We start from the raw sequence: 17435 nt of genomic DNA on the forward strand, positions 1-17435 counted from the left end.
CATGCTATTTTATCAAATGACCAGCCTCACTTTAACTCTCACTTTGTCACCAGTTAAATCCTCACTGAATTAATTTCTTGTCAGTCATAAAGATCACTTACTTGGAAAGAATGTCTTGAAAGCACATTGTAGAAGCCTCTTGGGAAAACTCATCTTTATCTTACAGTTCCTAATTAGATGGATTTGTTCCAACTGTAAGTGAAAATATTCCCATGTGCGTAGCTGAATGGGATTTTGTTTCCGACACCAACATTTTACTGGAAATCTCTGCATTGTCTGTCAGGAGAGTAACCAAACTTAGAATTTCCCCCAGAAACAATGGCCTCTGCATTCGTGAGGATAGTCTGGAGCAGGAGGGTAGCTGCCTTGCCTTGCCATCGTTATCGGGTATCAAGACTGTCTCCTGTCAATAACCCCAACACATAGCTGACTCTTCGGTCCTACCCAGCTCCCCATCACTCCCCAGTAGGCCCTTCCACAGCCCCATACCTTCACAGTGCCTGGAAACCATTCCCACCCTCTGTGCCCAACCCTCCTCCCTCTCCTAAACTCCCATTCATGCTCCCAAACCCAACACAACTGTCACATTCCCAGCAAAGCTACCCCCAATGACCCCCTCCCTCAGCAGAACCAGGTTCCCTGGGTCCTATGGCCCCTTTTGTTCCAGCCTCTGAAAGAAAGCCATCCTACTTACATGGCTGCTCCCTTGGACCATAGACCCCACAGCAGTAGGGACCTTTTCTAGACCTCTGAGCATCTCAGTGCCCAGCACAGGGCCTGAAACAAGGGAGCGCTCACACTTGGTTTTTGAGGTTTTGGGGAAGCTTGAGCTGATATACAGGGGGTCATTGAGGCCAACATGGGTTCTCCTTTTTTTGCCCCAAGATAAATCTCTTTGCCCTGGGACAAGCATTTCAGTATCTTTTGATGAATGGATAGATAGGCTGACCAATAGCACAGAAATGCAAGATGAAACCTCCGTCATCACCCTCCCACTGGAGGCCTAGAATCCTTTTTGGCTTACCCACCTCTCCAGCAGTCTAAAACATCTCTCACTGAACAGGAAGGCTGGTGATCACCCTCTGTTCTTTGCCACAGGGATTGCATAGCAGCGATGATTACATTTGGCCTCTGACATCCTTGGCCAGTGCAGACCTGGAAATTCCAGCAGTGTTGGCTGTTGACCAGTGTTGGAGGAACCAATGAACAATCATAGAGTTGCACGTTTTTTAATTTTTCACAAAGTGCTCTAGAAGGCAAGTAGTTTATCACTTCCCCACCCTGAAATGACAGAGCATGAAAGACAGTGTAGGATGCTGGGATGCTGGCTCTTATTTTCCAGAGTTCCTGGAGCAGGCCCCAGTGAACAAAGCAAGGCCCGTGCAGTGTGTCGTCTGCATATTGTAGACACTCAGTCCACACTCAGCAGCACCAGCACTGCTGAAGTCAGGGCCGTCCATCCAGAAGATTACACCTTGGATCTCAAGATCCAGAGAGGGTTTAACTTCCAGAGGCAGACAGCAGGTGCCATGATGGAGGCAAAGTCCTCTGACACTGTGAAGGTCTAATGTCTTGACTTAAGGCTAGACGGGAGGCAGGAAAGAATAATGAGGTCAAGGAATCCCTGGATTGCTGAAGAGATGACCTTCTAAAGAAATGCTGCGTCTGCAGCTCACAATGTTCACAATGAAAGAACACTGCTTGGGATTCTAGACCTGAGTGGAGAAAAGCAACGGCTGGGCTAACAGAGCCAGAATTTTATTCACAGTAGAACAGTCCTAATCTAAAATTCTAGAATTTATGAACAATGTCTTTTAAGAATGAGAATTCATAAACCCACCAGGCCAGCTGACAGGGAAAAAGAAAAAATAAAACACCTATATTCTCTATGAAACATAACCACACAAAAATTAATTAAATCTTCCTCCACTCCCAATACCATAGCCACTGCCCACCCCTTTAAAAAAAAAAACATGAAATTCACACACATTTGCACACACTCAAATACACAAAGTACAACATACCCAAGGAAACCTTAGGAATCGACTAAGGGTTTTTCACTAGCTCCCCAGATGCTCTGTTTTTCTAGACAAAGAGTCAAGCTCTGATAGCTAAGTCTAAGCAGTAAAAATCAGGCAGCTGAGATCCCTTCCCTCAGTCTCCTGGTTTATTGGTCAATGCAGAAGAACCAACCATAAGTCAAGAGGGAAGGCCAAGGCTGGTGTTCTGTGGAAGGAAGCTGCCGGGTTGTCCTGCAGCCTGGGGCCCTCATGCGGAGCAGGGAGCTTGGTGCACCCAGCAAGGCCACCCACGGGTTCTGCTCCAAAGCATGAAGCTCAGAGTCAACACCCAGGACACGGAGAGAGGAGCGTGTGTGGACGGGATGCTTGGGGAGGGGATTTCTGGAGACCAAGTTTTACTGCTTGCAGGCATGAGAACAGAAACCTAAAGCAAACCATCATGAGATATCCAAGGATCACAGATCGTGGAGCTGAAACAGATGATGTAGTCCAACTCTGCATTTTACATAAAATCCATTTATGAAGAAAGCAGAGAGGTGGTCTGCCCAGGATCCTGACTCCAAGGATTCCCTGGTTGTTGGTCTAACTCAGTTGATCAGTCCATTGTTTCTAACCAAGGTCTCTCACCTGAGGTGGAGAATCATTTGTTTCCAGAAGGTTAGAATCTCCCACTCAACAGGCCTCCCTGTAAGAGTCATGCTGGGAAATGCAGAAGAACCAGATTCTGGAACCAGCGTGTCTACACTCACCACTTCCCAGGGGGCAATAAAAGCCTGACACATATGTTTCTCTGCCTTATCCTACAGACATTTCCCCCACATTTTGTAAAATAAATAATTCAAAATAGAATGAAAATCCCAGGCAAGGACTGTTTCTGGCCTGAAAACGTGCTCTGCCTCTTAACAGTGACTCATAAAACTCACACCTGCAATTGACTCCCAGGCTCAGGGAGGAGGGGACAGTCTGACGTGCTGGGGCAGCACATGAACCCCCGGGACAGCAATTACACACCAGTCCCAGCCCCTTATATATTAAATTTATCTTCATAAATAGAGCATCCCAACTCAAGTGACCATAATAAAGAAGGCCAAAGTTTGAGTGTTTTCCTCAAATATCTACACAAACCCTCAAATATCTAGGAAACTATATCCTCACGGCAAATGGACACCTCTTCATGGGAGCTTCCATTGCCATGATAGTCAAATGCCAAGTCACACACAGACCCAAATACCCATCCCTGTTGGGTAGTGGGGACTAAGATGAAAAAGTCACTTTGCAATAAGGCTAATGGCAAATGCCTTTAAAGAAAAAGCCCAATTAATTTGATTTTAAATGATCTGATTCCCCCTCCCCCACACCCCGAACTTGGAACATACTCAAGCTTTCAAGGTCACATCTATGACATAAAATGGGCCCACTAGACCAATAGATGTGGTCCAGTTGACTTGGCTGCCAGGCCTACCCATTTATTGATGTGATAGTGTGGTGATCACCTTTCCCTTGGACGAATCTCTGAGCCATGCTGTTCAACCTCAATGTGGGAACCAGTATCATATGGGTAATGAACTGAGGGACAAGGTGTCTGGATTGAAGTTCATCTTAATGGTTGCCATAAAGCCTATTTTCTAGCCATCTAAGAAATTTGGGTTTAGTTTCCCTATTCTCTTCCCCTGTCAAAAACATACTAATTTTGATCAATCACATTAGACCACTTTGGTTAGATGATCGTGACCACGAAAAGAAACTGGAACAAACATATCAACAGCCCATTAGGAAAACGAAAGGGCAGTAAACCCCCCATGGAGCCCTCATAGCTCATCTCTCGAAGGCACAGTGTCCAGGGAGGTTGGCGGTGGCAGGGCCTCTGTGTTCTTGGCATTGCGGTAGATGTGACCTTGCTTCCTGGACTTCCAGGCATGTGTCCTGTCCCAGTCAGTGGCCACTGTCTCATTGTCCCAGATGGTTGAGGTCTCCGTGTCACTCAGATACCCTGGCTGGCCTGTGTAGTGTGTTGGGTAGATGAGCAAGGGTTCTGCAGAGAAGGCTTTCAAGTCCCTGGATTCGTAATGCTCCATGTACTCAGCACTGAAAACAAGAGGTGTACAGGTGGGTGAGGGGGCAGGACACTTACAGAACAGGGGAAAAGAGCCCCACTTGTTATCTCTTAAATTCTCATAGATTCATTTGATTATTTTTCAAGTTGTGTCCTGTGTGGAAAATTTTAGTCTACGAACACAATACAGTTTTCTTTAAAAGCTTTCAGATGGTCTAAACAAATGCACAAAGAAAAAGGTCAGGATGTTTCTGTTGTATTTGGATAGACTAGTTTAAAAATGAATTTCGGGTCTTATTCTAAAAATTAAGGATTAAGCTCTGTTGGACCATAATAATAAATAAATGTGATCACTTTGTAGAAAATGCTCTGTTCCAGGATTAATAAATTAGACGGCTGGGAGCTGGATGGCAGTGAAGGGTTGAGTGATGTGGTGTAGGCTTGGAGGCACACCAGCGTGGCTTTGCATTCCACCGACAAGTGAGTGTAAAGTGGAGGGACGACTTGCCCTCCCTCCCAGGGCTCCTGTGCAGATTACATGAGGTGACATCTGCTTGGCTGCTAGGTCTCAATTTCCTTTCTGTTGAGGGGATGATGACTGACCTCCATGTTTATGTTGGGAAGCAGAGATAAAAATCAGTCTCTGACATGTTGTCCATCTTTACTGAAGACAGGAGACAAAATGAGCAAGACGCAGGACAAGAACACTCAACTGCTAACATGAAGACCATCTAGGGAGGAATCACCCAGCAACTGAGAGAAGAAGCCAAGGTTAGAACCTGGTCTTCTGCTCCAGTAATGAATTTAAGGAAGCACTGATCAAGCAGCTATTATGTATAGAGTTTGGACTAGGCTCTAAGGACACAGAGATAAAAGATGGTTCCTGCCTCAGGGGCTCATAGGTTATTGGGGAGACTGACACATAAACCCATAATTTACTATGCCCTTGATAAGCACTATGTCAGAGTGAACTCCCGGGCTACAGGAACCCTAGCATCACACTGCCTTCTTCTATGGACACCTTGCTCAGAGGCCACCTCCACTCTCCCTGAGCCTCTAATACATCTCTGATTGCAGGTATCACAATATATCACAATGACTGTTCTCGAGTCTGGGTTCCTGACTAGCCTGTGAGCTACTGCCTGGCCAACAGTACACACAATGAACTAAGAAATGAACAGAAAAATCTGAGGTGTTTAGGAAGATGACCTTCACCTTGAGGTGTATATGGGTTTATGGAAGTAAGAAAATCAGAGATGAGAGGACTGAGCAGATTACGTCCAGTTAAACTACCCGCTGGGTATTAAAGAAGACTCCTATGCAAGACTCACCATTTCTGCCTCACCTTCCCCATCTGTAAAAGGGGATAATCACTCAAATCGGCCTCTCTGGGTCATGATTATGGAAAGATCATGTAGGAAAGTAGTACCCCTTAAAAAATATTAACTATTACCCAGAAACCAAGTAGCATAATTCATGAATGGATTGTGCTCAAGGGATAGGCAGGCAGTTCAGGGTAACTCACACAGGATGCTTGTTGTACATGATTGGCAGAAACTCATCCACTGGTAGCATCTTCCCAAAAGGATTAGCTCCAACAAGCTTCTGTGCTCCTTCCAGAGAGATGACATAGCCCAGAGTCCAGTAAGAATAGTCAGCTTCGACCAGATTTACCACATTGGGCACAGCTTTCTCTGGCTCTTTTAGTTGCATCCTCTTCCTGCCAATATAACTAAAAGGAAATGGGTGGAGGAGAAAATTCCAATTTTAGTATTAGACATCCATAAGAATGGAGCACAGCTTTGCAGACTTTTGAAAGCTTGGACCAAGTGTGTCTTATTTAAATGTATCACACAACAAGGCAAATCACATCAACCATGGCTGTCATCTCCCATCAACAGGGCCATTTCTGTGGCTCCACTTATCAACATCCCAACTATTCTTGCCTAGCAGACTGTTAAAGTGTGAAAGTTGAGATGTAGAGATTAAAAGATCTTTCAGAGGTTGGAGACAAGATGGCAGAATAGAAGGACTTGAGCTCACCTCCTCTTACAAAAACACCAAAATCACAACTAACTGCTGAACAACCACCAACAAAAAAGACTGGAACCTACCAAAAAAGATATTCTACATCCAAAGATAAAGAAGAAGCCACAGCAAGATTGTAGGAGGGGCGCATCTGTGATACAATCAAATACCATACCCACTGGGTGGGTGACCCACAAACTGGAAAATAATTATATTGCAGCGGTTCTCCCACAGGAGTGAGAGTTCTGAGCCCCACATCAGGTTCCCTGTTCTGGGAGCTCTGACATTAGGAGGAAGAGCCCCCACAGCATTTGGCTTTGAAGGGCAGCAGGGCTTGATTATAGAAACTCCACAGGACTGGGGGAAACGGAACCTCCACTCTTGGAGGATGCACAAAAGGTCTCATGCACAGTGGGAGACAGGGCAAAAGCAATGACTTCAGAGGAGCCTGGGGCAGAGCTACCTAATGGTCTTGGAGGGTCTCCTGAGTAGGCAGGAAAGAGGCTGTGGCTCACTGTGGTGACAAGGACACTGGTGATGGAGGTACTGGGGAATACTCATTGGTATGAGCTCTCCTGGAGGCTGCCATTTTGACACCAAGAACTGGCCCCACACAAGAGCCTGTAGGCCTACAGTCTTCCTGAGCCCACAGCTGCCTCCAAACACACCCCTTGACACAACCCTGACCACCAGAGAGACAAGACCCAGCTCCACCCACCAGTGGGCAGGTACCAGTCCCTGCCACCAGGAAGCCTGAACAAGCCTCTAGACCAGCCTCGCCCACCAGGGGGCAGACACCAGAAGCAAGAGGAACTATAGTCCTGCAGCCTGTGGAAGAGAGACTGCACAAAAAGTTAGACAAAATGAGATGGCAGAGGAGTACAATCCAGACGAAGGAACAAGATAAAACCCCAGAAGAGCAACTAAGTGAAGTGGAGATAGGCAATCTACCTGAAAAAGAATTCAGAGTAATGATAGTAAAGAGGATACAAGATCTCAGAAAAGGAATGGAGGCACAGACTAAGAAGATACAAGAAATATTTTACAAAGGACTAGAAGATATAAAGAACAAAGTTGAACAATACAATAACTGAAATGAAAAATAGACTAGAAGCAATCAATAGTAGAATGAATGAGGTAGAAGAAAGGATAAGTGAGCTGGAAGACAGACGGCTAGAAATCACTGCTGCAGAACAGAATAAAGAAAAAAGAATGAAAAGAAATGAGGACAGTTTAAGAGGCCTCTGGGACAACATTAAACTCATAAATATTCACATTATAATGGTCCCAAAAGGAGAAGAGAGAGAGAAAGGGCCTGAGAAAATATTTGAAAAGATAATAGCTGAAAGCTTCCTTAACATGGGAAAGGAAGCAGTCACCCAAGCCCAGGAAGTGCAGAGAGTACATAGAGGATAAACCCAAGGAGGAACATGCCGAGACACATAATAATCAAATTGAGAAAAATTAAAAACAAAGATAAAATATTAAAAGCAATGAGGGAAAAGCAACATACAGGGAATCCCCATAAGGTTATCACCTGATTTTTCAGGAGAAACTCTGCAGGCCATTAGTGGCATGATATACTTAAAGTAATAAAAGGGAAAAACGTACAACCAAGCATACTCTACCCAGCAAGGCTCTCATTCAGATTTGATGGACAAATTAAAAGCTTTACAGATGAGCAAAAGCTAAGAGAATTCACCACCACCAAACCAGCTTTACAACAAATGCTAAAGGAACTTCTCTAGGTGGAAAAGAAAAGGCCACAACTAGAAACAAGAAAAGTATGAATGGGAAAGCTCACCAGTAAAGGCAAACATACAATAAAGGAAGAAAATTATCCACACACAAATATGGTATCAAAACCAGCAATCATGAGGAGACTACAAATACAGGATATATGAAATGTACTTGAAATTAAGAGACCAGAAACTTAAAACAATCTTGTATTTATATAGACTGCTATATCATTGTAACCACAAACAAAAAAAAATCTACAATAGATATACACACAAATAAGAGAAAGGAATCCAAACAAAACACTAAAGATAGTCATCAAATCACAAGAGAACAAAAGAGGAAAGGAAGAACGAAGACCTACAAAAACAAATCCAAAACAATTCACAAAATGGCAACAAGAACATACATATAGATAATTACCTTAAATGTACACGGATTAAATGCTCCAACCAAAAGACATAGATGGGCTGAATGGATACAAAAACAAGACCCATATATATGCTGTCTACAAGAGACCGACTTCAGACCTAGGGACACATACAGACTGAAAGTGAGGGGATGGAAAAAGATATTCCATGCAAATAGAAATCAAAAGAGAGATGGAGTAGCAATTCTCATATCAGAAAAAATAGACTTTAAAATAAAGACTATTACAAGAGACAAAGAAGGACACTACATAATGATCAAGGGATCAATCCAAGAAGAAGATACAACAATTGAAAATATATATGCACCCAACATAGGAACACCTCAGTACATAAGGCAAATGCTAACAGCCATAAAAGGAGAAATCAATAGTAACACAATAATAGTGGGGGACTTTAACATCCACTTACATCGATGGACAGATCACCCACACAGAAAATCAGTAAGGAAACACAGGCCTTAAATGACACAATAGACCAGATAGACTTAATTGATATTTATAGAGCATTCTATCCTAAAGCAGAATGCACATTCTTTTCACGTGCACATGGAACATTCTCCAGGATAGATCACATGTTGTGCCACAAAGTAAGCCTCAGTAAATTTAAGAAAATTGAAATCATATCAAGCATCTCTTCTGACCACAACACTATGAGATTAGAAATCAACTTCAAGAAAAAAAAACAACTAAAACAAAACAAAACACAAAACGCGTGGAGGCTAAACAATGTGCTACTAAGCAACCAATAGATCACTGAAGAAATCAAAGAGGAAATCAAAAAATACCTAGAGACAAATGAAAATGAAAACGCATTGATTGAAAACCTATGACATGAAGAAAAAGCAGTCCTAAAGGGAAGTTTATAGCAATACAATCCTACCTTAGGAAACAAGAGAAATCTCAAACAACCTAACGTTACACCTAAAGCAACTAGAGAAAGAAGAACAAACAAAGCCCAAAGTTAGTAGAAGGAAAGAAATCATAAACCTCAGAGCAGAAATAAATGAAATAGAGACAAAGAAAACAATAGAAAAGGTAAATGAAACTAAAAGCTGGTTCCTTGAAAAGATAAAATTGATAAAACGTCAGCCAGACTCAACAAGAAAAAAAAAGGGAGAGGGCTTAAATCAATAAAATCAGGAATGAAAAAGGAAAAGTTCCAACCAACTCCACAGAAATACAAAGGATCACAAGAGACTACTACTATCAACTATATGCCAATAAAATGGACAGTCTAGAAGAAATGGACAAATTCTTAGAAAGGTACAATCTCCTAAGACTAAACCAGGAAGAAATAGAAAATATGAACAGACCAATCACAAGTACTGAAATTGAAACTGATTTAAAAACTCCCAACAAACAAAAATCCCAGACCAGACGGCTTCACAGGCAAATTCTATCAAATATTTAGAGAAGAGTTAACACCTTCTGAAACTGTTCCAAAAATTGCAAAGGAAGGAACACTCCCAAACTCATTCTATGAGGCCACCATCACCCTGATACCAAAACCAGACAAGGATACTACAAAAAAAGAAAATTACAGGCCAATTATCACTGATGAACATAGACACAAAAATCCTCAACAAAATATTAGCAAACAAAATCCAACAAGACATTAACAGGATCATATACCATGATCGAGTGGGATTTATCCCAGGGATACAAGGATTTTTCAGTATCCACAAATCAGTTTGATACACCACATTCACAAACTGAAGAATAAAAACCATTATGATCATCTCAATAGATGCAGAAATAGCTTTTGATAAAATTCCACATCCATTTATGATAAAAACTCTCCAGAAAGTGGGCATAGAGGGGACCTACCGCAACATAATAAAGGCTATATATGACAAACTCACAGCTAACATCACACTTAATGGTGAAAAGCTGAAAACATTTCCTCTAAGATCAGGAACAAGACAAGGATTTTCACTCTTGCCACTTTTATTCAACGTAGTTTTGGAAGTCCTCCACAGCAATCAGAGAAGAAAAAGAAAAGGAATCCAAATTGGAAAAGCAGAAGTAAAACTGTCAATGTTTGCAGATGATATGATTCTATACATAGAAAACCCTAAAGCTGTTACCAGAAAACTACTAGAGCTCACCAATGAATTCTGTAAAGTGGCAGGATACAAAATTAATACACAGATATCTGTTGCATTTCTATACACTAAAAATGGAAGGTCAGAAAGAGAAATTAAGGTTACAATCCCATTTACCAACGCATCAAAAAGAATAAAATACCTAGAAATAAACCTACCTAGGAATGCAAAAGACCTGTAACTCCACAAAGTATAAGACACTGATGAAAGAAATCGAAGATGACAAGACATACCATGTTCTTGGATTGGAAGAATCAATACTGTCAAAATGACTATACTACCCAAGGCAATCTACAGATTTAATGCAATCCCTATCAAATTACCAATGGCATGTTTTACAGATTTAGAATTAAAAATCTTAAAATTTGTATGGAAACACAAAAGACCCTAAAGAAAAATGGAGCTGGAGGGATCAGGCTCCCTGATTTCCAGCTATACTATAAAGCTACAGTAATCAAAACAGTATGCTACTGGCACAAAGAGAGACATATAGATCAGTGGAACAGGATAGAAAGCCCAGAAATAAACCCACACACCTATGGTCAATTAATCTACAACAAAGGAGGCAAGAATATACAATGGAGAAAAGATGTCCCTTCCATAAGTGGTGCTGGGAAAACTGGACAGCTTCATGTTAAAGAATGAAACTAGAATATTCTCTAATACCATACACAAAAATAAACTCAAAATGTATTAAAGACCTAAATGTAAGACCAGATACTATAAAACAGAGAAAAACAGGCAGAACACTTTTGGACATAAATCACGGCAATGTCTCTTTGGTTCCACCTCCTAAAGTAATGAAAATAAAAACAAAAATAGACACATGGGGCCTAGTTAAACTTAGAAACTTTTGCACAGCGAAGGAAACCATAAACAAAATAAAAAGACAATGTACAGAATGGGAGAAAATATTTGCAAATGATGTGACCTACAAGGGATTAATCTCCAAAATATACACACAGCTCATGCAGCTCAATATCAAAAAAGCAAACCACCCAATCAAAAAATGGGCAGAAGATCTAAATAGACATTTCTCCAAAAAATACATACAGGTGGCCAAAAGCACATGAAAAGCTGCTCAACATCACTAATTATTAGAGAAATGCAAATCAAAACTACAATGAGGTATCAACTGACACTGGTCAGAATGCCCATCATCAAAAATTCTACAAACAATAAATGCTAAAGAGGGTGGGGAGAAAAGGGAACCCTTCTACACTGTTGGTGGGAATGTAAATTAGTACAACCACTATGGAGAACAGCATGGAGGTTACTTAAAAATCTAAAAATAGAACTACATATGATCTAGCAACCCCATTCCTGGGCATATAAACCGGAGAAAATTGTAATTCAAAAATGTACATGCAGCCAATGTTCAGAGCAGCACTATTTACAAGAGCCAAGACATGGAAGCAACCTAAATGTCCATTGACAAAGGAATGGACAAAGAAGATGTGGTACACATATACAGTGTAATATTACTCAGTCATAAAAAAAGAATGAAATAATGCCATTTGCAGCCACATGGATGGACCTAGAGATTATCATCGTAAGTGAATTAAGTCAGACAGAGAAAGACAAATATCATATGATATCACTTATATGTGGAATCCAAAAAAATGATACAAACGAACTTATTTACAAAATAGAAACAGACTCACAGACTTAGAAAACAAACTTATGGTTACCAAAAGGGTAAGGTGGAGGGGAGGGATAAATTAGGAGGTTGGGATTAACACACACACACACTACTATATATAAAATAGATAATCAACAAGGACCTACTGTATAGCACAGGGAAATATACTCAATATTTTGTAATAACATATATGGGAAAAGAATCTGAAAATTATAACTTAATCACTTTGCTATACACATGAAACTAACACAACATTGTAAGTCCATTATACTCCAATATGAAATAAAAATAAAAAACACTTCATGACAAAAAAGGTCTTTCAGATCATTTCCCAAAGATGGTATAGGATTTCTAGCTGTGTTTACAGTGGTTGGAAGGGGACAACAAAGGCCAGATGTGAGAATCCTGAGTTTGCTTTCAAGTCCCCAGAGTTTCAGCCTGGGGACTTGATATTTTCTGCACAGTTCTCCAAATTCTGGGGGTAAGCATAGGACAGAAGATGCTTTGGGAAAGATACAGTCCACAGTAAAAGACCTAGGAAGCCAAGAGTAGCCCCAAGGGGGTTTCCTCCAGGGGAGAATGAATGACAACACCTGCCTGGCTTTCTCCCTCTCACCCAGCTCTGCCTATGCTTCCTCCTGGGTCCTGTCTTCCATGAACAACTTCTGCAACACAGGATGTACCCTCAGCCATTCTTACCTTCCCTAGTCTACTCATGCATCTGTGATCCATTACTTTTGTCTGGAGCCTAGTGGTTTCCGCTTGCCTGGACCAAGTTGAGGAGGTACGGCTTCCCACCTGCTAGGTAAAGCTGACTTGCTCTATTTTGCCCTAAAACTATCTCTTTCAACATTCAAGGGATCCCACTTATCGAAACATCCTAGGATTTGTAGAATAAGTCTATGTTCACCTTCAGTTCTTCTGAGGACAAATATACCTGTCTCTCAGCCACTGTCTCTTCAGAGCAAAGAGCCTGAACTTCTCTCATGTACCAAGTGGAAGAGAAAATCCTACTGAGCCCTTGAGATGTGGCCAGAGTGACTGAGGAACTGAGTTTGTACTCAGTTTATTAATTTTACTAAATTTAAATTGTAATTAAAAAATTGAAGATGTGTAAAATAATATTTTCTGTTAGACAAAATGTATTATTTCAGTAGGACTACAGTTTACTTCAACAGTTGGAAATTTAGCATCTGGACTGAGATGTGTTATATGCATAAAATACATACTGGATTTTGAAGACAGTATGAAAAAAAGAATATAGACTATCTCATTAATAGTTTTAAAATATTGATTATATGTTAATATTTGATATGTTGGATTCAATAAAATGTATTATTAAAGTTAATTTCACCTATTTTTATCTTTTTAATATGATTACTAGAAAACTTTAAATGATGTTTTTCACATTATATTTCTATTGACATGCTGCCCTAGATGATTTCAATGGCTTGTGCTATTCTTCCCACTTACTGTTTTCTTCTTCTGGAGAAACTTAACACTGCAGTCACAGACAGTCTATCTGGTTTGATGTTTTGAGTTCCAATAACATTTGCCTTCTTCATTTCAGAAAATGAGATGTGAAAAATTTGAAAGCACTAATTCTTTATGATTACATAATAGATTTCAATGGAATATTTGGACTTGATCAGTCTGGGAAATTTAGGAAACATCTTTTTTTCCTGTATCCTTACCAGGACAATAACTTTTCTTTCTTGGATCTGTTGGTACTTTGTCCTGAGAAATGCATCAACCAAATTGGAAGTGAACTGGGATGTATGTCACCTCTAAGCCTTAGAATCCCCAAGTCCAGTCCTCTGTGATTCCAAGGCTTAAGTGAAAATCACCTTTGCACATGTCATGTAAGCACAAAATAGCTTTCGGGCTCCATGCCTGTGGGGCCTTAACCACAGGCTGCAGAGCCATAGATTCAGAAAGGCTGAGGTGCGGGGACATCTGGAGGATTTTAGGAACAATGATCTGAAGAGACAGTGCACAATCTAATCACATGACAGGGTGCCAGTCTCTTTATTACATAGTCCTGGGTCTATTTCCCACAGGTTACTTGAGCCATTACTGGGTTTCTTTTGAGCTCGGAATGGTACATTTTCTAAGAGAACAAGTATTCCACCTGGGCCCATAGTTAAGTTTCCCTCTGAGGATGGGAGGAGCAGAGACAGCTTGTCTGCTGCAGCTGCTCCGAAAGAACAGCCTCTGATTTGATGAAACTGCCTTTGACACAGAGCTGGGAAGTGAACATAATGCTTGGGAACTTTCTGCCTCATTGGAGAGAAGTAAAAAGTGTCATCTTAGCATAAAAAGAAAAAGAGAGAGCAAGAGAGAGCTCAATTCCCAGAGGTAGCAGGCAACGAGCACTAACTAAATTGTCAGTTCGGAGCCAGTACTCCCTTGATGAGCCTGGTTTTTCTAAGACAGCCTCTGAGCCTCCACTAAGCCCGACTTCAGTGTTCTCCCTGTTTGCGCAGCTTCCCTCCCCAACAGGAGCTCTCCCACTGACCTTCCAAACCTCCCACACCATCAGAGGCTACAGAGGAAACCTGTTCTCCTGGGAGCTGAGGCTCAAGTGTGACACAGGAGCCTTGCCCTTGAATGCGTCCTCCCTCTACATACTCCCTCCATGTACCACACTGGTTCATGAGTGGATTTCTGCTGTGTTCCCAGGTGAACACTCAGTCTGAAGGCCCCTGATCTGCAGGCAGACTCCAGGTCTCAAAGAATCTCCCAAAGTTTCTTTCGCACCCTGAAGAGCATAGAGATGCAAAATCCAATGGTTATCCTCTACTCACTTCTTGTTTCTGGGAACATTTATGGAGAGAAAACCAGGTAAATGGAAGCTTGAGCTGCATCTCCTACAAGCTGGGGCTCTCTGCCCCTTGGAAATAACTGAAAGCCTCTCAGTACTCTTTGAACAGCTTGTCATCTTGTCACTCACATCAGTTCCCAATCCAGCTGGACTCGATCAATATCATCCATCAGCTTCATGAGCTTCTTCTTAAACTGATGTTCAAAACGCACATCATCCTCAATAACAAGAGTCTTCTCCAGCTCTCGGTCAATTACCTGTAAAGGTCAGTGGGAAGATACCCTATGAAAAGTTGATACTTATTTATCTAATAAAAAATAGGTATCAAAAAGTCAAAAGTATAGTAGCACAACATGTAATAGCTCATAACTGGAATCTAAGCAAAAGTCCATCAACAGTAAAATGGATAAATAAACTGTGGTGTATTTACAGCAATGTGTGTAAATGATCTACAGTTAAATGCAAAGTTATAGGTGAATCTCACAAATGTAATGTTGAGAGATTGAATGGAACTATATGGTGTGTACACATAATAAAAGGATAAATGTAGACAAAACTATTCTGTGCTGTTAGAAGTCAGGAAAGTGGTCACCCTTGGGAAACTGATGGCTAGGAAAAAATACAGAGAAGGGCTGTGCTTCCGGGGTGCTGGTAACCAGTTTCTTGATGTAGGTACTGGTTAACCTGGCTGTATTATTTAATTTGTGAAATGTCATTGGCCAGGATCTTATGATCTACATATTTTTTCCTATAAAATATAAGTTTATCTATAAAACAAAGTTTCTTGAATAAAAAAGATAGGCATAGACTGGATCATTAAAAGGGAGAAGGCCCTTTCAAGAGGACTTTCTTTGGGGACTCTCTTTTCTTGTGGGAACTGACCCTTAACCAAGAACCCCACAATTCAATACCACCCCTATCAATGTCTGACCTGTAAGACAGGGGTTCAAGTCCTGGCTCTGCCCCTTCTTGCCTGAACAAGATAACTATTTTCTCTTGGGTAAAATGGGCCCATCTCTCCTAACCCATGTCACATGACTTCCGGGTGATTTCTTACACTGAGTCACTTAATAAATGATGACATGCTAGATAAACACAAGGCATTCCTACTAAGGATGAGGATGCATCACTAGGAGTGTGGTCCCCAGAACGTGGGTGTCTTCCCCTATCATCATCCCAAGTGGCACCAAGGCTACCCTTCCTTGTTTGTCACTGGCCTTGTGTCAGAGGGAGACATAAAGCAATGACAGCTTCCAAGCACACTCCCAGAACAGTTATGGGTTCACTTTATATGTGGCCCTAGTTCACCTACAAGGTCCCACTCTCCTTCCTCCTCATTAAAGAACTGCACATTGAAATGAAGCATTATTCACCTCTTTCCAGACAGAGTAGTGGCTAAGGAAGCAGCCAATTTCACCCCTAGTTAGAGGCCTGGAGGAGTAGGGATCTCGATATCCGGGCAGCATTTCAATATTCAGGGCCTTCAGCTGGCTTGTGTTGAGTGCCCTGCAAGACAGAACATGCCCAAAAATTAACAGGTTGAGAGGCCCCACCACAGAAGCCAGAAGGAAGAGTTCTGCATATTCCCCAGAGCCTTTTTGCACACTGAGAAGGACTCCTCATGTTTCCCATTATTCCTTAGGAGCTCCTCAGGGTTAATGTGTTGTGGTAGCATTATGAGCTTTGTGAAGACAAGAAAGGGTCTTATACTTTATATACCCCTCGCAATGCCCGACACAGTTTTTAAGTATCATCACTATTGACAACTTTGAAAAAGTATTTTCCTAATGAAGGAGAGTGGTTAATAGAAAGCTTAAATACTATTAAACACTGGAATGGATGAGGACAGGAAGGAATCAGAAGAGAAATTGTGTGCATGTGTACAACTTTCCTTTGGCCCTAAAAAAAGGTTAAAGATAAAAATGCAGAGAGAATCCTGTAAGCAAGAGAGAAGTGACTCACTACATACAAAGTATTCTCAGTAAGATTAATAGCTGATTCTCATCAGAAACCGTGGAGGCCAGAAGGCAGAAGATTGATATATTCAAGTGCTGACTGAAAGAGACCATCAACCAAGAATTCTATATCTAGTCAAGCTAGCCTTCAAAAATGGAAAAATTAAGATATTCCCAGATAAACAAAAACAGTGTCACTAGTAGATATGCTCTACAAGAAATACTAAAGGGAATCCCTCAGGCTAACATGAAAGGAAACTAGAGAATAACTCAAATCCACATAAAGAAAGAAAAGCACTGGTAAATATAACTGCATAGGTATCAATAAATACAAATAATATAAGTGTTCTTTTGTTTATAACTTTTCCCCTTATCTGATTTAAATTATCACTGCACAAAGCAATAAGAGCAAATAATGTATAAAGAACATTATGTATAAAGAAATAATTTGTGTAACAATAGAACAAAGGAGGGGGGAAGGAATGAAGCTATATAGTAGCTAAGTTTTTATATAGTATTGAAGTTAAGTTGGTATTTTTTTATTGAGGTATAGTTGATGTATAACATTAGTTTCAGGTGTACAACATAAGGATTCAATATTTTGTGTATTTTGTGAAATGATCCCATGATAAGTATAGTT

The 17435-nt window shown here is 40.9% G+C and overlaps 1 protein-coding gene across 1 annotated transcript in view; it reads right to left on the minus strand.

Annotated features, from left to right (window-relative positions):
• Positions 1 to 982: 982 nt before the first annotated feature.
• The window catches only part of COLGALT2 (collagen beta(1-O)galactosyltransferase 2), a 129656-nt gene continuing 113203 nt past the window's right edge, over positions 983 to 17435 (minus strand). The window contains exons 9-12 of the mRNA XM_036831654.1: positions 16214 to 16346; positions 14970 to 15097; positions 5600 to 5806; positions 983 to 4106 (exon numbers count right to left, since the gene is read on the minus strand). Coding sequence (XP_036687549.1) covers positions 3830 to 4106; positions 5600 to 5806; positions 14970 to 15097; positions 16214 to 16346 — 745 coding nt within the window. The 3' untranslated portion in view covers positions 983 to 3829. The remainder of the gene's footprint in view (positions 4107 to 5599; positions 5807 to 14969; positions 15098 to 16213; positions 16347 to 17435) is intronic.

This window comes from Balaenoptera musculus, chromosome 1 (genome assembly GCF_009873245.2).
Source record: "Balaenoptera musculus isolate JJ_BM4_2016_0621 chromosome 1, mBalMus1.pri.v3, whole genome shotgun sequence".
NCBI classification, from domain to species: Eukaryota; Metazoa; Chordata; class Mammalia; order Artiodactyla; family Balaenopteridae; genus Balaenoptera; species Balaenoptera musculus.